A 23,587-nucleotide genomic window follows, 5' to 3' on the forward strand; every position below is an offset into this window, starting at 1 on the left:
AAATGTATAGTGGGGAGCACAAATAGACAGGAGTATGCACATGCAAGTTGAAAAGTTTCTGTGTGACACTGTGTTATAAAAGCATCAGTGTTGAGATTAAAAAAATTCAGAAAGGAAAGTCAATATATATATATATATATATATATATGTATACATATATATATATATACAGCTACTTTTAATGAACATCACAGATCTTTTGCAATGACCCTCACATAGGATCTGTGACCTTGATCTGGGGGATGGGGTCCCCTTTTTTATTTTTATTTTATTTTTACTTTGTGTGTTTTTAACATATGTGTATTTGTTTGTATTTAAATGTTTCTTTGGATAAAAAAAAATTGGTTACTATTGTATCTATGTGCGGGGGACCAGATATTAAACATCCTCCGTAGAAGAGGGATTAGAGGAAAGATTAGATTGATAGATTAGATTAGATTGTACAGATAGATAGATCATTGGGAAGTGTATTATAAAGGTCTCTTAATCTCTTGAATATTATATCTTGATCCTGGTATATACTTGAAAATGCCTTTGGTTATGCTGCCACCTCGTGTTCAGCTTGTGAAAATGCAAAATTCAAGACTAAAGACAGATTCAGTGTACCACAACTTGCACTCAGTTTAGAAGTCACATACGTTCAGTTTGCAAAGCCATCAAACACAGAGAAGCAGCTAATCACCACAGGACAGAGGCTGGACCTAGAGAATGAGACACACATGGCTTCTGTGTCTATACTGCTGGCTCCACAGACTTATCTCATAACTAACACTGTGAGCAGCTCTCCTCTAAACCCACACAGTTCAAATCAAGAAAGATCTGCAGTTATAAATTTAAAAAAAAGGTAATCCATATAACTGTCATTATGATATCAACATTGCACATCATGCAAATACAAGATCCATATTAATATTAACAACTTTGATCCATGATCTCTAAAGGTCCAGTGTGTAAGATTTAAGTGAAAGGGATCTAATGGCAGAAATTGAATATAAATAATCCCAGCGATGTTTTCACTAGTGTATAATAACCTAAATTGCATGAATTGTTGTTTTCTTTATTTTAGAATGTGTCCTTTATGATTAAATACTTTATATTTACATCAGGAGCGGGTCCTCTCTACGTGTTTTTTACAGTAGTTAAAACTGGACAAACTGAACAACTTTTGAGTTTTTATGACAACCACAGGTTCTCTCTCATGTTTGGGCAGGGAGGGTGAGGTGAGGTGCAACTTCACCACTAGATGTCACTAGGTTCTACACACTGAACCTTTGGTCCATTTTTTAAGGCTGTTTTTAAATTTACTTGATCCAATATTTGCATGTTTTAAAACTGCTTTTCTGTTTGGAGCATTAGTTGTTATATACAGTATATCTTTATGTTTTGCAGTTGGTTTTAGTGCTTGGTGTGTTGCATGGTGTGTGTTGGTTTATGTGTGCTGTTTTTCTAACACTGCATGTTTATAATGGAGGATCAGAGTGATGACAAACAGCTGTGGTGAACTGGACCACACCTCACACGGGCCAGGATTAGGGGGGGGGGTTCTTTAAAAGACTGGATTGGGACAGGTGGGGGGTGGAAGAGATGACAGAGGACACGTGTGCGACCTCAGGACCGGGGGGGTCTGATGCACCGAGGTGGTTTCCAAGAGACACGCGAGGCGAGCTGCTGGACGAGCAGCAGTGAGTCAGACGTGACGAGGCTGGAGAGACTGATAGAAGGTAAGTGAAGGAAAGTTGATATGGAAACGTAACATGTGGGGGGGGGTCCTTATGAGACACGATTTGTTCTCTGTAGATAATAACTGCGGTCAAGTGAGCAGACGTTCGTCTTTTCCTGATTTCAAGTGTGCACGTATTACAGAATGTATGGCAAACTTTGAGGCTGAATTTCTCCAAAATGATAGAGTAAATATGCTTGATGCTGAGTGAGTGAACAGTCAGGATGGTCCTGAGAGCAAGTGTACAAACCTTTGTCAGAAATGATGGATCAAAGAGATTTTACAGTAGAGTAAATATTGCACATAATGCCTTTTTCAACTAAGAAAAAGGAACTTCGTGGCTGAATTTCTCCAAAATGATTCAGTAAATATGCTTGATACTGAGTGAGTGAACAGTCAGGATGGTCCTGAGGACAACTGTATCAGCCTTTGTTAGAAATTATGGATCAAAGGGATTTTACAGTAGCATAAAAGATTGGCTTGCTCCGTATCATGGACTACCTTCATAATAACACAGTTTTCTTACAAAGGTTGGTCCCCTCAGCTTTTTCTGAATTGATGGATGAATTGTTCCAAACCTTGTCTCCACATGGCAGTTTGTTTTCTCCTCTTTCTTAACTGAAACATCATCTTCTTTGACACATCCATATAATTTCCCAGCAGCAGACCACGCCGGGGAGGAGTATGCTTTCCCTCCTCATTTGGGGTCTCAGCACCTCCATTATCAAGCTCCCACTGCTACTCCTCAAAGGGAGATCTGCTCACAACTGTGAGGGCATTTTGTCTGGGTCATCATTCTCATCCTGAACTAAAGAGCTGCCTACTGTAATCTGTTTTATGTACTCTTTCAGTTGTCAGTGACTCCATAAGTCAGAATGTTATCAGTGGGAGAGACTGTTGAGGTGCACCCAGCCACCTCCAGAGTTAGGGACTCAAAAGACTATTGCTTTTAGCAGGAACTTAGAAACAACATGGGCTGTCTCATCAGGTTTAAGGTCAGCAGGTGTCTTCTTTTTTGACATTTTGATTCCTGCTCCATACCACCTACAGCCTATGATAGGGTTTCTTATGATTTTGACCATATAGGGTTACAGAGAAGTCAGACCAGTCTGAGGAATAACTGGTTTGTAATGTCGACACGCTTCGTTGATATAACCAAAGCTTCCAATCTACCAGGTATTGCCCTTAAGGCTTTCCTTTAACTCTGCACATTTATCTTAAAATTTCCTATAACCTAGGGGAAGGGAGACATAAAGCTTGAATTTGCTGTCAGAATATATTGAGTTTGTGGAGAAAGCTTTGGCTAAGAACAAAAAAAAGGTTTTCTTTCCAAGCTATTTATTTCTGATATACTTAAGGCCCTGGCATTGGGCGCCCCCTATCCATTATTCAAGTCCCCTACAGTCTCCTTCAAATAAACTGAAGGCTATTTGTCTTCCTTTAATGTTAATAAGGATTATTTCTGTTATAACATTAATAGGCATGCCTTCAAATTCCAACTAAGGGATTCAATTTAATGTAATTTAATTTTAACATTTTTGCTGAATCAACATTTTACTTCACATGCTTACTAAAACCTTGTATGTCAGACTGACCAGTCGTGACCATTGTAGTGTCTGAACTATTCTTATTTTGAGCTATTCTTAAATGAATCTGTTATTCTGAGAAACTCACCGTGACCTTGTAGTTTGCTGTAATAGGCTGGTGGGGAGGGGAGTGGTTACACAGATTCAACATGTAGAGTTTGCTACCAGAAAAAAATAAATGAATACACCAGAGAAAAGACATTGTGTGTTTTTATTTATTTATTTATTACCTTCAACATATGTTAACAATTTCTCTCGGTGTGTTACAATCACAGGATTGTCCCTATTATATAGAACCGCAGGTCATGTGTCACTATAATTTCAAATGATCCACAGTTTGGCCTGTATGTAAAGCCCAGCACAATTCATATAGTCTCTATGCAATAGTGACCTGACACGTTAATGAGTCATTCAACCTTCTCTTGCTGCAGTTTTCACTTTTCAGTAGAAATGATCATTTATGCTGATTGTTTTTAATCCAGTGTCACTGCCACTCAACATCAGAGCACCCATAATAAAACTAGTGATATTGTAGCAGTAACATTAGTATCATTACTTTGTGCATAAATACATGTTCACTTCACCACTCAGCTGTGGTGGCTGATAAAAAGCTGATCAACTGTGCTCATAGGTGTGTGAGAGGAATCTATTAAAATTGAAGAAAAGCAAAATCTGTGTCAGCGTGCTTGAAGTACCTTTAAGTACTCGGCATAGTTTAAGTGATAAAAATAGTGAAATAAAACTCAAACAGCAAAAACCAGCTGTTAATTAAGGACACTTTATTTCTTTTGTTTAAACTAATCCTTTTAACCTGGGCTTTCCTAAACTAAAACTGTATCAGAGAGAGGCTGCACTTAAATTGTACAGAAATATGTTGTAAGATGGTTTTTAACCACCTTTAATAACACAGGGTGGCTACACTGGTTCAGAACATATTGGAACATGTTTGAGTAACATTTTTGTACCACAAGGTGGTGATGTGGTCCAACTTTATCATATTTCTACTGTGAAGTGACACAGTAGCGGTACACTTCCTATAAATGTCCATGCATCAACATTTTTGAAAATGATGGAATTTTAACGTGTAACTGAAGTGGTCCTATTAGATTAGAATAATGCTTTTGAATCACTAACTGGCTAGAAGTATCTTAAACTCTTGAGTGTGTACTTGAGAGAAGCCCTGTATTTTGGACAGACATGTAAAAACTGAAAATTGGTCCTCTAAACCACTTTAGAGCTATGAATGTATAATATATATATATGTTGGGAAACATTTATTTAGTCTTTTTATGCTACAGAAGCCAAAGTTACAAGGCAGCTTAAAAGTGCCACATTGTCTCCACCGTTGACCATTTGTGCATTTTGTGTTGAAAGCCCAGTTAGGAAAAGAGTAAATTCTCAGAAGAGGAGAGGATTGTCCAGCACAGCGACTCCCACTGCTACGCCTCCATCTGCGTGTTCTGAACTCTTGGTCCTGAGCAGATGGCCCACACACTCGTTCATCACCATGTCTTCACCTCGTCTGTGAGCAAACAGAGAAATGATAAAGTAAGACTAGCTTAAATTAAAAAAATATCTCAATGTGGTTGGTTAATATTTAATTATGGGCTGATTGTTGTGAGTAGTACATTTCACCACATTTCATGGTTATATCACAGAGGTTATTTGGGCAGCTGCCCTGAGTTTGCAAGTCTCATCTAAAACACACATGAATGTCAATAGAGTTTAATGGATAAATCTTAAACTAAGGGTTTTACACTGGAAACAGAATTTAGATTTCTTCTTTATTCCGAACACTAATGTGAGTAAAACTACAGCTTTCTAACAAGTGATTCACTAAATTACTTTACATGTGTGAAGTGTTAATCTACAATGTAAATTTGAATTCAAAACCTAAAAAGAAGAAGAAGAAGAATCTTGTTTTATTCACATACCTTGTGTGTATAAATGTAGAATAATGTGTTTTAGATAAGCAGTACTCATGCAGTGTTGGGCGAGTGGGAAGTATCTGATCATGCTAGCTTGCAGATGAAGGATTATAGATTTTGTCTCCCACTCAGTTCACACACTGAAATGAGGAGCTAATACTGCAAAGGTTACAGAGACGAGGAGTCTCCGCTGCACTTATTGGCAGTGAGTGTGATATAAAAAAATACATTTCATAATCCTTTAAAGCTGTTTTCAGACATGACTTGCGGAGGATCTGTGGAGAACAACGCAGCGGGAGATTCTCTGCTAAGACGCGTTCGCAACAAATCCTCCAGAGGATTCAGATGAGGGGTGGAGCAGCAGACAGAGGCAGGATGTAATGTATTAATTACGCCGCAGGGATCACGTTATGTCATCTTTACAAAACATCTACACCTTTGTCATCTCTTTTGATATCTTCGTGTGTGTGTCTTCTACGTGTGACACCGCTTTTTCATCCAGAAATATTTGTAATTGTTTTTTGTTTTTATCATTTCGGCTTCTGTCAAGTGCTAGAAATGTCGTCAACCCCCCCCCCCCACTTGCTAGCGGTGAATCCTGCAGAGGATCTCCTGCTGTGTTCTCTGACTGTTCTGCCGACTTTATACAAGGGGGCCAGGCGGAGAAGGTGTATGTCTCAATTTATCTTACCGATACGCATGTTCTGAGGTAATGAGGAGCAGCTGAAGCTGAAATGATTCCACTAGCTCTGAAAGCACAACCTGATTTATCACAATATCCCCACCTGAGATAAATCCATGAACACATTTTATACCAGTGAGTTCATACCTGACATATGCTCCATAGGCTCCCAGTTCGCAAAGACAGTTGGAGATCTGGAGGGGAGCATCTCGCTTCAGCAGGTAGTTCTTTGAGGGGGTGGGATGGATTTTATCCATCAGAATATAGGCTGTCCTCTCTGTAGGCTCCTTCATTTCCTCCAGGACCTTGCAGATCTCTGAGCCATAGATGTTATTACCTAGGAAAACCGCGTTATAATGATGTGTTAGTAAACCGTGAAGAAATGGACATAATATCTTGTTACATACAGTATATTGGAGCTGGAAAATGGAAAAGTTTAAGGGAAACATCCAAGAGCCTAAACTTGCTTAAAATAAATGTGATTATTTGTCTCATGTACTGCTGTCAGATCAGTTTGGGCAAATATGACAAAAAGCTATTTCTGTAAATGCTCTCTGCTCTAGCTTTAAAAAAAGGTGAGTAAGGAGTCAGTAGTTTTAGGATTAGTTCATTAGAAAGATGTTTGTGTAATCAAACCTCCTCCTTCTCGCTGAGGCTTCAGGACAAACCGGTCCGGTGCTGCCAGAGCCATCGCTACTGTTTTGTCGCCCTCTGGGCCCTTTAGGCAGCAACAACAGAGAAATGAATGAGGAAACCACGACAGGACATACACTATTAGCACAGAATATTAGAGTTTAATTTTTCGAACAAAAATATTACTTCACTTTTTTATTATTACTTTTTTTTATTACTTCACTATTACTTTTTCAGGAGTGCTGTGAAAGTATTTGCAATAACTTGCTATGAGTCTTGTACATCACAGTGGAGGAACTCTGACCCACTCTTCTTGCCTTTGTGCTCAGGATCATTGTCCTGCTGCAAAAACTGGCTGCGCTTTAGGTAAAAAAAAAAAAAGATGGGCGGACATGCTCCTTCAGGAGTTTCTGCTAGTGAGCACCATCTCAATACCACTGTTCAACTGTTGGTATGATGTTCTTATTGTGGAATGCTTTGTTAGCTGTATGCTAGAGCTAATGGAACCCATGTCTTCCGAAAAGTTATACTTTTCAATCATCAGTCCACAGAATATGATCCCAAAAATCTTGGGGGTCATCAAGATGTTTTTGGGAAATACAAGACAAGCCTTTGTGTTCTGTTTGGTAAGCAGTGGTTTGCACTTTGCAGCTCTCCCATGGATCTGTATCGCCCTTATGTGATTTCCTGGTTGAGTCCTTGTAGCACTCCTGGAGACACTTTGGTCAGCCAACGACTTCTGTGGAGGTTCACCTGTGTTTGCGGATAATGTTTCTGGAGTCTCAGAGCTTTAGCAATGGTTTTGTAACCCTTTGCAGACTAATAGTTTTCATGCCTTTGCTTTGCTTCTATTATTGAATTTCTTCAGTTTGTGGCATCATGTGCTGCATCAAATTTCGTCAATTGGTTAATTTAGAAACCGAGGGGCAAATACTTTTTTACAAGAGGAAATCATTGGAAAATGCACTTTGTGTTTACTTGGGTTGTCTTGTCTTCTATCAAAATTAGACTGAGCTACTTTTTCACAGCATTCTACACAATTCAACTTGACATGTGTCACTCTCTTACCATGTCTAGAGTGTAGAGGCCAGCGAATGTTGCTCTGATCTGCCCCACTACCTGAGGCTGGTCAGGGAAGAACTTCTCCAGAACTCCAGGTTTTGCGAGCACCTGCTGGACCTTCTTGGTTCCAGCCAGGTGGGTGCTGATGTCTGGACACTTGGCAGCCAGGGAGCGCTCCATCAGAAGCCGAGCATCCCAATACTACAATAAGACAAAAAAAAAAAATCTGATTCTGGATTCAGACCCACCTCTACACATCATACTACAGTTTGGCAGAATATCATGTCATCTGATTTACCTCACTCATAAAGAAAGTTCTATTTAACTGACCACCGTTTGCAATAAGAAATGTTCAGATGCTCAACTGTATGTAAAAAAGAACAAGAATCATTACAATTGCATATATCCTTTATGGATCCTCATATTTGAGGAGCATTGGTTTGCATGAACTATTCTTCCAACTGGGTTTAAGAAGGCTTACACAGTTTTTGGGGTATTTTTGATGCCTGTTTTCTCTTGGTCGACATTCGTGACAAAGCAGAGGGCCCATTGGCCAGCAGAGCATGAAAACTGTTTGTTTTTCTTTGTAGGGGCAGGTATCATGTGACCTCCGACTGATAGACACTGACAGGAGAATGAAGGAGAGTAACACCCAGTCACACAATCAGCACTTTCAAAAGCGCATCAGCAAAAGAAACATTCTTCTGATGTGTGGTCACTATGATAACCTGACCATCAGTTACAATAAAATCTGACTTCAATTCAGCTGTGTGCTTGTTCCTAACTCTGGCTTGATGCCAATTTTGATAAGGGATGTTCCAGTAACGTTTTGCTTTTGCTTCAAGTCAATATTGACTTATGTGGCTCTTAACAGATATGCGCATCTTACTGTTCATAATAGAGATATACAGTGTGCAATTCAGTGCATCAGGATGGTAAAAGTGAACAAAATAGACCAGACTAAGCAGCTATGCTGTAAGAATATTTGACTGCCATGCCATAATTAGATAGAAAAGACTGTTATGATCTGATCCCTGTGTAAACTTCCTGCATTAACTTCCTGTTTTATTATGAAATTACCATGAGTTTCTTGCAGTTTTATTTCCTGTCTTTGTGTATTTTCACTCCACCTTTTGTTAAAACTTGTGTCTTTCAGCCATTTAGTTTCACTATAATTACAATCTTATGTTTGTCACCATATGCTAAGATTCTGTTTTTCTCCCTGTTTGCAAAAGCACCACTCAGCGAGAACCTAGGTTACTGCCCCAGTCTAGTAAAGCATCTGGGGTCCCAGTGCAAGTCTTTACTTTTTTCTGCATTAGCCCTGTTCCTCTCATTGTTTTGTAACAGCCCCACTCAGCCTTGGGCATTTGCTTTTGGGTCTTTCTCTTGCATCTGTTGCACTGGTCATCTCATCTGGCAGACCCACATGCAGTTTGTTGTAAAAAACAAGTTTTCCATCTTGACTGCACTTCACATACACACCACCTAAAACTAGGAACAAAGAAATTAATCAAGACCTGTTCAGAAATGTAGTTCTGAGGCATGTAGCCATTCCTGAAGTAGACCACCGCAACCTCCAGGTCATCACTGTAAAAAGAGTGACATGGATGCACAGTGAGTAAAACTGATAATTATCTCACAGCTGTGTATGGAATATAGCTTTAATGAATTAACAAAACGTAAATGTAACTGAGAGAATCGTTCTTACACAAAAAGCCTCTTGTCCTGATCGAGTTTTCCTGTTTTAACAACATCGCCAAACCCCTTTCTTCTTGTTGGAATGTTTCTGAAACACATTGAGAATAATCTTCCTGTTTAATTTGCTTTCCAAAGGTCCACTTCCAACTGAATGATGCCCAAATTTCTTTGCACACACATATATAAAACACACAAAAAGGGATTGAAATATGTGAATCAAGGCACAAGGCTAAAGCACCCATAACAAACACAGATGTTTCAGGTGAAACCACAGACAGTGACATTGCTACATTTCCCATTAACTGGGAACAGCTTCCTCCTCAGTACCAACAACTTACCTCTTCCACAGTTCATACTCAATACATCGCTGGTCAAAGATGTTTCTTTGGGTGTCTTCCACCAAAAACATGACGATGGCTCTGTAATGACAAACATTAATCCTGTAAAGCACCATCACTACTTTTAACATCATTCTCAACAATTATTTTGACAGGAGGCATTCTTACCCTGTGGATAAGTCAGTCTGGTTTTAGACGTGAAAACCAGTCATGTATAGCACTTGTACGACTTCGAGCTATGCAATACGGGTCATACCAATCTAGCAATACAGGGTATAAGCGGAGATCTGGTTCTACTGGGCAGATTCAATAGTTTCCATCCACTGTTGGTTTATGCTATTTAAAAAGCAGAGTTTTAATAATAAAGATTTTAAATGGTGACTTATGTTGTACTTTATATAAAGGCAAGTGGAAGAGTAGTTTCATGAGGATTCATTCAGTGTTTTTACAGTCCAGATCTTAAGTGTTTTTGTGCATCTGACCATCTGTCAGGGTGACCGTCTACAGATACCTACAGACGTAGTGTGCTTGTCAAGCTGCCCTTGACTCAGCTTCCATTACTCTTAGATCAGTTATGATATTGCATGCGTTATTATACACATGTGCAGTGTAGAAGCTGTAGTTGCAATAGAAACTTCAATAGGAATTTCTTCCTAAGCATTAAGAGGCAGCAGTAGCAGGTAAATGAGCAACTTATATCAAATTCATGTGCTGTTTCTTTATTCCTCTACATTTTCTTCTTTCCATCATGATAGAGGTTGACTTTTGTTTCGTCAGTCGTTACAACTTTATTCCACAAGTCATAGAAAGTTCACACTACAGTTAAGTTTTGAGTGTTTGTGTGAAATGCAGCCTGGCCTTTCTGGTATTGTGAAGCACTGGGGGATGCAAACCGTAGTGCATCCTCTTGAGGTTCTAGTCAGGAAGTCTTATCTTGAACATCAAGCGGTAAACAAGTCCGCAGACATCCTGTAGAGCAATCATGAAGGCATTTATTATATATATGTATTTTCTGCTCTTCCACGAGACCCATTCTTAATCTGTTACTTTTGAACCCCTTGCAATTATAGGATTCTATGAGTTGAAAGACCTTCATCTCACTCATAGAAAAATAATTCTTTATTAATAAACATTTTCAAGGTAAAAGTCACCCCAGTTTGTTGGTTGGTTGGTTTGTTAGCAGGATTATGCAAATGCTACAGGACAGATTACCACAACATGTGGTAGGAGGCTGTATGGGTTAGAGGAGAACCCATTACATTTGGGTGCAGATCTAGATCAGGGGTGGAACCAGGGTTGTTTTCACCACTTCCTCTAACATTTTGAGAACTGAAAACTATGACTGTGTGAAATCTGGTGCAGCCTGATCGAATTTAAGGGGTATGAGCCCTTCTCAATGCCACTCTAGTTTTATTTCAAACTGAAAGGGCTGAGGAAAAAAATTTAAAAAAACAATGTGTAACTGCAAAAGTATAGTCTCACCTCTCTGATCCATACAGCTCCCAGGCTTTAGCAATTGCTCCAACCAGACCAGCAGCAGGGTTATTGTCGAGGATGCGCTGACTCTCCTCCAGCCGGCCGGCTACCTTAAGGATTTGTCTGTTGAGAAACATGAAGGAAACATAAAGTCATCTTTCAATCAGAGCAAACACTCTTTGCACCATCATCATCATCAGACAAAGGGGGAAGCATCATGATGAAATGGTTGATGGTGTACTACAGTACATCTGACTGCCTGTTGAGTCCTTATAGGTGATGTATTATGCATGAGAAAAAGTGAAAATGTCCCATAATTGCTGTAAACTGCAATAAAGTAATAAATTATAATCTGTGAGGAGCACGTTAACAAGTGAATTACCGATGTACATCTGGCGTGCGTGATGCGAGACCTCCAAAACTAGCAGCAAACGTGTTGATCTCTATCTGTTTTAGAGATGACGTCCCGTCCTCTCTCTGGTCCAGCATATAATCAGATCGGTTGAGACCCAACACAATAGACTGGGAGGAGAAAGAAACACCAAACTGACATTTAAAACACCAAGCATTTTTGCATAGTGAACATAACATCTTTTGTTGTTTGGGTGGTGCTTTGCGTTTTTTTTTTTCTACACGTCATGGACACAGGCAGGAACATTTGCATGAAGACAACAAAGACACACTGCTGGATCATTTGGTTGCTGATGAAAGTGGAGGACTAAACCAAATTCAATATTATGGTATTTGAATAAAGAGCAAATGTTCCAGTCTGTGTGTGATCCTGCTACTTTATGTCATCATTACATAAACTATTTTTTATGGGTAAACATCAAGACCTCTAGCACCACCTAAGACCACTGATAACAAGGCTCTGTATTTGATATTACTGCAACGTGACATACTTGAGACCTTCCTTCTTTCAGGATCTGCTGATGGATCTTGAACAACCTTGCAGTGAAGTCATCCACTGCGATGGTGCTGTAAAACAAAGAATGTCACTCAGTGAGCACAGACCCACTCAGAGAATTCAACAATAACGTGGCGTTTTGATGAAAATGTCTACTGCCAAACTTCTGGGGAGACCATCATTATAGCAGTTTCATATACTACCTAGCAAGAGCTTCTTGCAGAAAGTCTGCATCCTGGCTGATCTTGTCCACCAGAGTGTTGTAGTGAGTTTGCACTGCCAGAGCCTGGTGGAACACATCTTTAGGCACAGGCGTGGGAAAGAGTGTGAATGAAGTGTAAGTCACCAACTGAAAAACAAGAGGGAAAATGTAAGAAAAAAATGCTGACATCAAAAGACCATTCATCGAAAAAACAAAACACGAACCACTGCACGCGGCATGAGAGGAAAGTGATCATTCGGAATGAAGCACAACAAATTCCTGACATGACTTCCTGACCACGCCTGTTTCAACAGCCATGGCTCAACAACCCATTGGAGTGGTATTATGTGCTCTTTCATTGGCTGAGCTCATGTTGTCAAATCACAGAAAACATGCAAGTTGACATTATTGTTTCATGACCTTTTTCAGACTGAATATTTAACAGTTTGATTCATCTGTGTCTTTGTCTGTCTGACTTTATTGTCACTTAGAGGTTATCTAAGATTAACTTGCATGATCCTTACAGCTTGAGATGATATGGTTAAGAATGCTCACATGGTACTTCACAGCTGATAGTGGGTGAGATGTAGCCTTCCTGAACAGTCCTGATTTAAAAGTTAGTTATGATAGCAAGAAGAAGAATGATTTCATATTTCTTACAGGCTAAATCATTGATGGACTTTTGTTTGACATCTCAACTAGAATATAACCTAAGGTTACAAACAAGTTGATGAGATTGAACAGCAAGTATTAAATATAAATGACAAACCAATTGAAAGGCATGTATTCGTTTTAGATTGTATTAAATTATGCAAAGAGGTTCTCGGAAAAATCCACACTACTACGTTTTCATTCGAAAACAACCAAGTGTCATGGCTTCAAATCAGTTTTAATCCCTGTCCATGATATGCTTGAAAAGGCATGTGACCACTAATGTACATGGGCATGCACGTGCTTGTGTAAACAGGATGGAATGCGCTTGTATGTTGGACACAGGAACTGTCACAGATTGCTTAAATAATAATAGATTATCTCCTACGCATGTAAACAGTATTAACCTTGTAAAACACAGAATTTCACTGCACAACAGCTGTTAGCAAAGACGACAATTCATTTCCTAACATCTCTGTTTCTGCTCCTTCAGACTAAAACTCTGCCCCAGAGTTTTCAAACTAAAAAGCGGCCAGAAGTGTTTCCAAACTTCTCCGTTTTAGGCGCTCTAACTCTGGAGTAGTGTGGACTCCAGGCTTATCCCTAGCCATGTTGATGCATTTTCAAATGAAAACGTAATAGTCTGGATGCAGCCCTTAATGTGTGTGTTTTATCCTCTCACCTCCGATGAGTTGGGAGTCTCTTTGATCCTCATTAGGACACCCTGCTGAAGTGCTGCATCTTTGGCCACCTCTGCCAACTCTTTTATTAGTGCAGTATTCATCATCACCTCATCTGGTATCCCCTGAGCCATTCTGATTCACCTGCGATTTAAAGAGCAGTCAAAGTCTGTGGTAAGGCAGTATCACAGTCCAGTACAAAAACATAACAAAATGTCTTGCCTGTGAAGATTGTCATTCATCCAGGGCATGGTATCTTCAGGACTTGTGCATGTGTACTTAGGGAACTGGACTTGCTTGTGTTTCTTGAAGATGTTTCACCTAGAGGCTTCTTCGGGTCTAACTGACTGGTGAGAGGAACCGGTTTAGGGGACAGATCCGGGATGTTTATTTACATTGTGTTTTCATTTTGTTTCATTATATTTTTGTTGAATTTGTTGCAGATCCAAATAAAAATCTGTATCTAGTGAATTTAAATGTGGTTTCATAAGGTTGTTGACTGTTGGGCCTTGAAGGACGTGTGTGCTCTTCTTGGTGCAATTCTAGATTGTCCTAATGATGGACAAGCTTCTGCCTGAGGCTGTGGCTGGGCTTATTGTATGTGGTGTTTGTTTAGTTTTTCTGCTAATCCAGCAAAATACACATAAACAGAAGATACTGGTTTTCATTCATTTCTTCAACTTTGTAAACAAATATTTGTAGTAAATATTATTTGTGTTTTTGATTAAGGAATATGTCAGGAGGTTATGCTGCACATCTCACATTCAAAGTTTAGCATTTTTAACCAAACTCCGCACTGACCTCACCTGTTTGAACAGCCATGGCTCAGCAGCCCCAGAGTCATGTACTCACATGATCCACATTACAAAAAACCTGTTCACATGAATGACTCTATGTATTAAAGTTTATTTTATTTTAGATAGAGATATTGAGATTCAGACAAATTAAAGCAACATTTGATACTGAATATGTAATGGCATAAGTCATGACTTCATTAAAAAAAACTCAACTACTACACATTGATACTAATTCATTTATCACATACATATCACAACTGATTAACTTTTTTCACAGGACCTATTCCTGAATTTATTTGGGGTGTTTTCATCTTTTATCTCTATTATTATCATTATGATTATTATTTATGTGCTTCCATCTGTATATTAACAATGTCTTTTCTATTGTGTAGCACTTTGTTCTTTGTGTTGAACGGTGGTTATTATTATTCAAGTTATTGACTGAGTATAAACCAGTGCAAATTATCTGACTTCACTGTTTCATGAGCCTTTTCAGATTCTGGGGACGTGACGCTGCAAGTTTCATGTCTCTCTCACTCATTCAGACTTTTACTTTCATTTTAATGATTTTAACACTTTATCTAGAAATAGATGAACTGTCACAAAGCTCACGTGTTATTTTGAATACGAGACACATGGAGCGATGCAGCAGCTGAACGACAGATTGTTCTATTATCATCATATCATTCTATTGTTATTACACTGTTATGAAGCTGAAGGGGGATTTCAGCTTCCTCCCAGGTTGCGTCATTGTGACAATTCAAAACTATTTTGCACTATTCATCTGAGATCTAATGTCATCACCCCCCCCCCCCCCCCCCCCCCCCCCCCACACACACACACACACACACACACACACACACACACAGAAAGAAGTCGATCTCTCTGTGGAAAGGTGGTGGTGGCAGCTAGCACAGTTAGCTTCCTACCTTCCGGGCTCGCAGGTCTCCTCGGTTAGAGTTGAATGTGTAAGCACAGGTTGTCAGTCTGCAGAGAACCGGCTCGTCCTTCTTCAGTGGCGGTGTGAGACACAGGGCAGGAGCTGGATGTACTCGGCGCCACCTGAGGCACGCAGAGCCGGAGATGAGTACTTCCTGGCGCTGGCCGCCACTGATTGGTCCTGATTGGTCCTGCTCCCGCCTACACCGCGATCACTGACCTGCTCTAGCGAATCAGGGCTCAGAACGTCACAGAAGAACCAAACTCCCATGTGAGGTGAGCTGTGGTTTTATGAAAAGTCATTTTCACACAGTACAGAGAACAGAGGTGGTATAAATACATCTTATATGGTATAAATACAACGTTTATGGTATAAATACAACGTTTATGGTATAAATACAACGCATGTGTACGTCATATATTTGATAAAGGAGAGTTATTTAAATTCTGTATCACCTTTAAGATTAAAGAGGTGAACATTTTACACAACATACATCCAACTAATCTATAATCCTTGCCATCGAAGACAGATGTAAATTCTGCAGCGATGACCCCGAATCTTTGACACTGATTCTACCATTATATATATTCAATCGACTCTTAGTGAAGGATTATTATTTTGTAAAAAGAATCTTAGTGTAAAATTTGATTTCATTTTAAAGATGAGAATCATAACGATGACTTCCATTTAAACGTCATGATTGTATGATAAGATTCACAAATCCATAAATGCAGAATGGCAAACAGTACCCCCAGTTGAACAGGATTTCTAAGTGGATTTAAAGAATAGAATATAAAAATATATTAATAAAAAATCAAGACTCTACAGCTAACAAAAGCAACAAGCCCATGCAAATAAATAGACCATTAAAAGTTAATTAGCAAATCGAAACTGTTACTGTTGTCTAACTACACTGTCACTTTAGCTGTTTATTTTCTGTGTTGAGCACATATTTGCTTGGTTTCTACACACACAAGCTTCTAAAACAAAAGTAAGCACAAAGCTGTAAATAAAGTTGCAGGAAACAAAAGAAAAAAAGAGCCGTCAGAGAGGAAGTGAGCCGGCAGAATGAGAAGAGGTGTTTCCACAGTAGGTAGCATGTGTGGCTCATGTCCATGCTTTTCTTTATATTGCATAGCCTGGAAGTAATGTTGTTTGACCAAAACAAATGAAAGAGATGACCATCACCATACTTAACCTTTAGAATTTAAAATAAATCCCCAGGGTAAAAGGTTTGAGTAAATAAGACCAGAGGTTCAGCTTTGCAAACACTAAGTTAAAGGCTGTTTAAGGCCTTGGAGGTTGTGTAGTACTCTTTATTTATTTAACTGTTTATTTATTTGTGAGGGACAGTGTATATTAAAACTGTAAATATATACTGCAATATAGGCAAATTTTCCCCATCCAGGTTTCAAATCAACAAGGAAAGGTGTATATTATGTACATATTCTGTGCCTTTTTATTTATGCAATTTTATGTAAAAACATTTTTTAATCTGCTGCTGTAACAAAGGAAGTTCCTCAGCGAGGGATCCACAAACTTATCTTATCATTGGAACAAAACAAAAACTCCTGCAAGGTAACAAGGTAACAAACCAGCTTTACAAAACATGAATGATATGAACATATTGTTGCATTTTTCAAAAAGACATTTTTAGACTTTTTGTATAATATTATTTCTTCCTGAACTGCAGACAGACATTGTTAAACTAACAGTGATGAAAATTAACAAAATACGACAGTGAATATAGCTTATCTTATCTCTTAACAATAAACCCCAGAAAGCTATAAACTCAGTTCCAAAACAATGGTGGAGGTGTTCCAGCATTGAGGTCACACAAGAAGAAGGTTATCATTGATGGAGTCGGTTGAAACAGGCATCTGGGTTTGTTTGTAGTGAAACTTCATAATAAGCAAAGGTCCCACTTCTTCTCCAGAGGTTATTTGAGATAAACTGTCCCCAGTAAATAATTAAATGATGGAGAGGTGATGGTGTCCTTCTAAAAGACAGATCTGATCCTTTTGTTCCAAGTTGATGCACTGAATAGAAAAATCAATTTTCCTATGTTGTCATTCAAAGACAATTAGAACAGCAAGGCAGAGAAGAGTCAGCATTACCCTGAGAAAACTCCATCACAGCTTCAGGAATGTTCCTTTATAATAGCATATTTCTCTGCCAGGTGACAGCTTCGCTCTACACAGTGAAGAAAACAGATGTTAGAAGATATTTTGTTCTGGAAAAATCATCTTAATAAAACATATTGTCAAATCTCTTTGGGAAAATAAAATTGAATAGTTTGTTACTGTTACAATGATACTGAGAAAAAAGCTCACATGCCACCAGTACATTTTTATGATCAAATCTCTATTTCTATTTCTGTTCAGCTCATTTTCATTTTGTATACCACACCTGCCTATATACCTATAACAGTCTATATATGCATGTATCAGGATACGTCTATTTCAATATCTCCTTATACTAATGCAGGAATACAGTTTTACATCCTTCTACAATCATCCGGTTCCACTGCACTTTACTTAAGTTAATTTATCTAAAAACAACATTTCCATCTGTACTTAAAAGTGTATAGTATGTTCATGCTGTCTGTATTTTTATTCTATTGCATTTTTCTTCTCTTGCCTTCCTCATTATGACTCTGAAGTGACTTTCCCCAGGATAAATAAAGTTTACCTCATATTTTCTTATCTTGGAAAAAATGAGAAAATTTAAATTAAAAAGTTAAAAATTAAAAGAAAATAATTCAAATGTGAGAACAATATGAAAACCCCCTAAAGCAAACCATCCAGGCCGTGATTCCGTAATTGCCACGCTCCTCCGAACCAACAGAGGGAGCAAGAGCTTTTCTAATAAGACAGGTGACTTCAGCTTCCTGGTTCTGAAGTGTCTTCCTGATCCTGAGGCCTCCACACTGATCAGTACTGACCCAGTCAGGTCTGTTGATGTACTGACATGCTTAGACTAACAGTATTGATTTGGCTGATGTCCATTTGGGACCACATGACAGGAATCCAGATTCACAGAGTGATGAGGAAGCTCTGGGTTGTTTTGTCACTGTGTTTTTGTGTGTGCTTGTAGATGGCGAGTGGACAGCTGTCGAGGGCGGAGGCGTTGGCGTGCTCCGACTGCTTGCATGCGTGCCACGTGATGCTCTACTCTGACACACAACGTCAGCTGTTTGGGAAAATTCCCATCAGACATATCATACTGGTGAGGAGGAAGAGGTGTGTGTGTGTGTGTGTGTGTGTGTGTGTGTGTGTGTGTGTGTGTGTGTGTGTGTGTGTGTGTGTGTGTGTGTGTGTGTGTGTGTGTGTGTGTGTGTGTTCCTTACAGGGTCAAAAAACAAGTCCCCACAACGTAAATCCTTAAATTCTAAGGGTGACAGCGTGTAAGGATTTGGTTTGGTAAAGGTCAGAGCTAGATTTAGGTTATGTCAAGGTTAGCATTAGATTAATGATAAATTAAGGTTAGCGTTAGGTTAAGGTCACATCAGGTTTGGGTTAGTCTCCAGGAAATCACTTTAAGTCAATGCAATGTCCCCTGAAGTCATGGAGACGTGTGTGTGTGTGTGTGTCTGTCTGAGTATTTGCACAACCGTACACAAGTGTGATATTCAAGCCACCTTTGCTTTTAATCCCTCTGCATGTTCACATTCATGTTTGTTTCTAAGAATCTCTGCTGCCTGCTGTGTGTTTGTCTGTGTTGTGTGTGTGTGTGTGTGTGTGTGTGTGTGTGTGTGTGTGTGTGTGTGTGTGTGTGCGCTTCAGTGTGTATGAATGTTTTACAGCCTCTCTCATTTCCCACAGATGCAGATGCGCTTTGATGGCCTGCTAGGTTTCCCTGGAGGGTGAGTCTTTCCTGGCGCTGCTTAGTTTTGTTCCTTTTATGTGCACAGGTTTGTTTCGCTCACGCTTCTTTTTTTCTTTGCAGACGAGCCCAATCAAAAGATGTAGTAAGCCCTTGTGGCACAGAACATTTACTCTAGAAATCTCATTCCACAATATACATATCTTATAAGATACGAAAATGTGGATGGCAGGTTCCTCTGTAAGGTGCCTTTTCTTGCCTTGAAAAAAAAACCTAATTACAAATTATCAGACTTATACTGATTCTCTAGTTTTCAACTTAATATGAATCACTTTGTATATGTGGTTAACAGGAGTCGCTGCCAGAATTTCTGTGAGATTATGTAACAAAACAAGAAGAGAAATCTGAAGGGAAACAGCGATTGGGAAAAGACCAGCAATGTCAACCAATTTCATACTACACAATAATTGTATACACTATTTTCTAAATAGTACAAATCTGCTCTCAGACTTGCACTGAACTCCAGATGATCTCCAGATGTTCTCTGTAGGAGAATTTCCGAATGAGCCCATGTGAGAACACAGCAGCAGATTATCTGGAGGATTCACTGCAAGCGAGTCGGTGTGTTGAAGAGTTTCTAACACGACACGGAAGTGAAAATGAAAAAAACTAAAAAAAAAAAAATCTTCAAACATGTGCAGCAGAATTAATACGTTACATCCGGCCTCTGCCTGCTGCACCACCCCTCACCTGAACACTGCAGAGATCTGTGTTTATTTTGTAGGTGTCAGAGAATCTCCTGCTGCTTTGTTCATGTGTGAAAGGTAAACTCAAGAGTCTGCAGCCAGTTCTGACAACATTCTTTGGACTTGTCAGAGCCACATTTGCCATCTGTTGTGATATATACTGATATCAAATGTCACAAAGCTGCTGCACTGCAGTTAATATGATGTAATTATGTAGACTTTCTCTCAGCTCCTCCAATTCTGACTGACTTCCAGCATCTCTGGAAAGATTATGAGAATAATAAATATATATAATTATAGCAAAAATAAATCGTGGATCCATTAGTGAAAGTGAAATTCCCACATAAAACCTGCACCTCAGTACAGAAACAACAGACTGTCTGTGTGGAAGATACAGATAGACACTTTATAATGTTAGAACCACACAGATTCATTAGTACCCTAATGTTCAACATTTACTATGTAGAGTTTTATATTGTTAATAAACCCAGACCAAGTGTTGTGAAAAGTGTCTGACTGATAATAAATGAAAGGACTAATTCTCTGAAGAACTACCAGCTGTTTTCAGACATGAACTCTGGAGGATGGTCGTATCACTAAAAACTCTTCTATAAATATATTTGTATTCCGCCTTGTGTTGATCATGTCGTCATCAATCGTTGGGCCTTTAATATTAACTCTCAGATGACGGTATGCTGACTCTTCTCTGTCACAGCTTAAACGCAGGAAATCTCATAGGCATCACCAGTTTGCAGTTTACTCCACTAACAGAAGATGTTGATGATGGGAAGTGGAGTTGAATAAAGTCAGATTTGATATAGAACAATATTATTAGATTATAGTAATATACCTAAATATTTGTAATGAAAATGTGAGTCCCCTAAGGAGCGCTTTAGTGAATGAGGGCATTCAAATGTCCAGGAAGTGTCCGAACCTTTCCATTGGTTTTGAATTGAGACTGAGGCTCCAAGCTAATATGTGTCAGTTTTAGTTCAAAATCCATTGACTTTCATGTGACCTGAGTGTCGGGCTTTGAAACTCATTTTCCGTCAGCATAGTTTATTTACCTCCACGCTGAGGACTCAGGACAACAATACAGCGGACATTGTTTATCTACTGTATATCTGATCATGACCTACCACCTCCTTCCACACTGTCAGGCTGGTTAACCCCTCGGAGGAGACCCTGGAGGCAGGCCTTACCAGGGAGTTGTCAGAGGAGCTGGGCGTACCTCTTCCTATATCGGTGGAAGACCATGTGGACTCTCGTCATGCCCCTCCTTCATCCCCCTCCTCCTGCAGATCGCCATCCTCGCGTCTTATCACTCACTTCTACGTGAAGAAGATGGAGGAGGAGCAGATTAGGGAGGTGGAGAGAGCTGCTGCATCCACAGCAACAGATCACGGACATGAGGTAATGTGTGTGTGTGTGTGTCCAATTGGGGAAAAAGATGATTTTTGCGTCAGTGGTCAGGACACGGGGTATGGAATCCTTTTACTATCACAGAACACATCAGTTTTTAGAACATACTTTGTTGACCACAATAAATTATTGAACACAATGATCACACTAACCTTTAAAAGAGATGGCTGCAAATCACTGCAGAAAGCCATTTAGAAAATGGCTCTCATTGAGGATAATGCTGCTGAAAGGAGCAATTGGTAAAAAAAGAAATGAAATTTAACTATAAAAAAAACATTTTTACAGGAAAAACAAAACATTAAAAACGATACAAAATAGTGCAAAAAGAGGAAGTGGTGGTTGGATTGTAGTGCAAAAGGAGGTAGTTGTGGTTGGATAGTATAAAAATGAATTGCAATTATTGCAGACAGTAAATTCTCCCTTGTATCAAATCTTTCTGCTATCACACCTAAATACAGCTAAATTGGTGGTTTGTTGTCTCACTGTGGGCCAGACAGAAAAACTGAAATATTCTAGAGGCGTTTTTTTGTTTTTAGAACATCCCGTGCCGGATCAGTAATCTGCTCTTCGACTGTTCTTTCAGACAATCTTGGACTTAGAAACATTTTTTTACTTCCTGGCAGCTGCTCTGCAGCTACAAGGCTCCTTCCTGAATTCTCCCTCTGAATGAGGTTTCAGACATGTTATCTCTGTCAGAATGTGTTCTTGTGAAAGCTGCTTGGAACCAAACTCCACTGAAGAGTTTAAACTTTATTCAAGTACATTTGTCCTTGTAATTCATGCAGTTTAGCTACCGAGTTTGGCCTTTTTCCTCACTGCAATTACACTCCTGCAAACCTAACACATGGACTTGTCATTTACCGTACTTCAACAAAACAATGTCAGTTTGTCCATTTCTCTTGGCAAGCGTAACATTCTACATCTACTTTTCTTGACAGTCAGTCGAACATGCACTGAACTCCGGAGAAACTCCTGAAATACAGTGCATGTGTGTAAGGACTGTTTGTGAGAAAGCAAATGTCCAAGTCACAGGTTCAGGATTGTATTTGGGGACCTTTGTATGGTAGAAATGTTCACTTCCATTTTGAATGTTTCACTTTTGCCAATCTGAGGCAAAGTAAATCTGCAGCATGGCTCCACGTGGAGTTCAACTTTGGTAAAGTTTGACCTGCGACATTTGTTCAGGGATCATGTCTGAAAACGGCATATCGGCTATGTTTCTGTTCATTCACCCTGGCCATGACCTGACAGGCAGTTGAGGGGAGCCACCCTGAAGGACATATCAGTCTATTATTTAATGTTATGTTGTTGTTATGTCTTGTCTTTAGAGAATAATATTTTTGTGATTTAGAGACTGGAGGTTCCCCGTCCCTGGCTTTGACAAAAAGTAGTTGGGGCAAGTTTCCAGGAAATGACTCCAACAGCCACATTTACCTGATGTCATGCTCTGTTCTCCCGTCTCTCTCTCTCTCTCTCTCTCACTTGCCCCCCCAGGTTCTGGGAATGGTCAGAGTCCCACTCTATGCCATGAAACGCGGGGGGGGCCTCGGATCCTTCTTGTCGCACTCCTTCATCGGCAATGCTCGCTCTCAGCTCATTGACTCTCTGCTGCGCCTCAACCTGGTCACCCATGAGGAGTTGCACGAAGCCCTCACGCACTCTCTGAAGAGACACTCACACACGGCAGGCGACCTGAAAGCGGCCCTCGCGCTGCCGTAGTCAAAGCGGAAGCAACTTAACAACTTACCCGCACATGCATATGAACATCTTCTCGAGTGAACTTGTGGTTTCAGTTTGGCAATCAACAATGCAATCATTCACCCGAACACTTTATCTAACACACACACACACACAACCTCAAACTCATAGTGATTCTGAGCTGGTGACTCATAATTTCCTGCTGTGCATCAAAGACTTTGGGTAAGACATTATCAAGTCCTTTTAACATAAATGGAAATAAAACAATTCAGGCTGACTGTAACATTCAACATGTCTGTTTTTGTCTTTGAAATACAAAATAGTTGATGATGCAATCAACACTTAATTAGACCTTTATAACATTTTAATCATTATAGTAAGAAGACTCATAGAAGCATCTTGCAAGCTACTGACAGTCCACACAGCGCTGTGCTACCTTACATGGTAATGCATATATTCCCCTATTCACCCTGTGGTGTTCTATAACTGCCATGATCATAGGGGCCCGATTACAGAAATGACCCAGTCAGGTGGAATGCTTCCCTTTGTCTTTGTGCCGCTCACCTTTTTTTGGCATTTTCCTTTATTACGTT

The 23,587-nt window shown here is 39.5% G+C and overlaps 2 protein-coding genes and 2 long non-coding RNA genes across 4 annotated transcripts; 3 read left to right on the forward strand and 1 right to left on the reverse strand.

Moving 5' to 3' along the window:
- Positions 1-1,582: 1,582 nt before the first annotated feature.
- LOC138410529 (uncharacterized) lies at positions 1,583-4,831 on the forward strand. The gene is made up of 2 exons (XR_011243238.1): positions 1,583-1,721; positions 4,681-4,831. It is a non-coding gene; the product is annotated as an uncharacterized lncRNA (long non-coding RNA).
- On the reverse strand, positions 3,508-15,485 carry gss (glutathione synthetase). The gene is made up of 13 exons (XM_020089494.2): positions 15,293-15,485; positions 13,569-13,710; positions 12,237-12,382; positions 12,029-12,104; positions 11,509-11,648; positions 11,133-11,249; positions 9,651-9,731; positions 9,323-9,400; positions 9,132-9,201; positions 7,618-7,812; positions 6,553-6,634; positions 6,064-6,253; positions 3,508-4,828 (listed from the first exon to the last, which is right to left on the reverse strand). The coding sequence occupies exons 2-13, from the start codon at positions 13,698-13,700 to the stop codon at positions 4,705-4,707; spliced, it is 1,431 nt and encodes a 476-aa protein (XP_019945053.2). The 5' UTR covers positions 13,701-13,710; positions 15,293-15,485; the 3' UTR covers positions 3,508-4,704.
- On the forward strand, positions 5,491-8,372 carry LOC109630957 (uncharacterized). Its single transcript, XR_011243239.1, has 2 exons — positions 5,491-5,611; positions 8,202-8,372. It is a non-coding gene; the product is annotated as an uncharacterized lncRNA (long non-coding RNA).
- A 2,635-nt stretch (positions 15,486-18,120) lies between the features above and the next one.
- On the forward strand, positions 18,121-23,284 carry LOC109630913 (U8 snoRNA-decapping enzyme). The gene is made up of 5 exons (XM_020089424.2): positions 18,121-18,255; positions 18,400-18,531; positions 19,128-19,168; positions 21,035-21,287; positions 22,791-23,284. Exons 2-5 carry the CDS (start codon positions 18,400-18,402, stop codon positions 23,013-23,015), a joined length of 651 nt encoding a protein of 216 aa, XP_019944983.2. The 5' UTR covers positions 18,121-18,255; the 3' UTR covers positions 23,016-23,284.
- Positions 23,285-23,587: the final 303 nt, after the last annotated feature.

Source organism: Paralichthys olivaceus, chromosome 6 (genome assembly GCF_024713975.1).
Source record: "Paralichthys olivaceus isolate ysfri-2021 chromosome 6, ASM2471397v2, whole genome shotgun sequence".
Lineage (NCBI taxonomy): Eukaryota > Metazoa > Chordata > Actinopteri > Pleuronectiformes > Paralichthyidae > Paralichthys > Paralichthys olivaceus.

Bases quoted from the DNA above. Each gene is read 5' to 3' on its own strand.
- gss (XM_020089494.2), bottom strand. From the start codon at position 13,700: ATGGCTCAGGGGATACCAGATGAGGTGATGATGAATACTGCACTAATA. The intron at 9,732-11,132 runs GTGAGACTATAC...TTGTCATTACAG, and splicing joins GAGCTGTATGGATCAGAGAG to AGCCATCGTCATGTTTTTGG. The intron at 9,202-9,322 runs GTAAGAACGATT...CTCTTTTTACAG, and splicing joins CAGGACAAGAGGCTTTTTGT to TGATGACCTGGAGGTTGCGG.
- LOC109630913 (XM_020089424.2), top strand. From the start codon at position 18,400: ATGGCGAGTGGACAGCTGTCGAGGGCGGAGGCGTTGGCGTGCTCCGAC. The intron at 19,169-21,034 runs GTGAGTCTTTCC...CCACACTGTCAG, and splicing joins CTGCTAGGTTTCCCTGGAGG to GCTGGTTAACCCCTCGGAGG. The intron at 21,288-22,790 runs GTAATGTGTGTG...TTGCCCCCCCAG, and splicing joins CAACAGATCACGGACATGAG to GTTCTGGGAATGGTCAGAGT.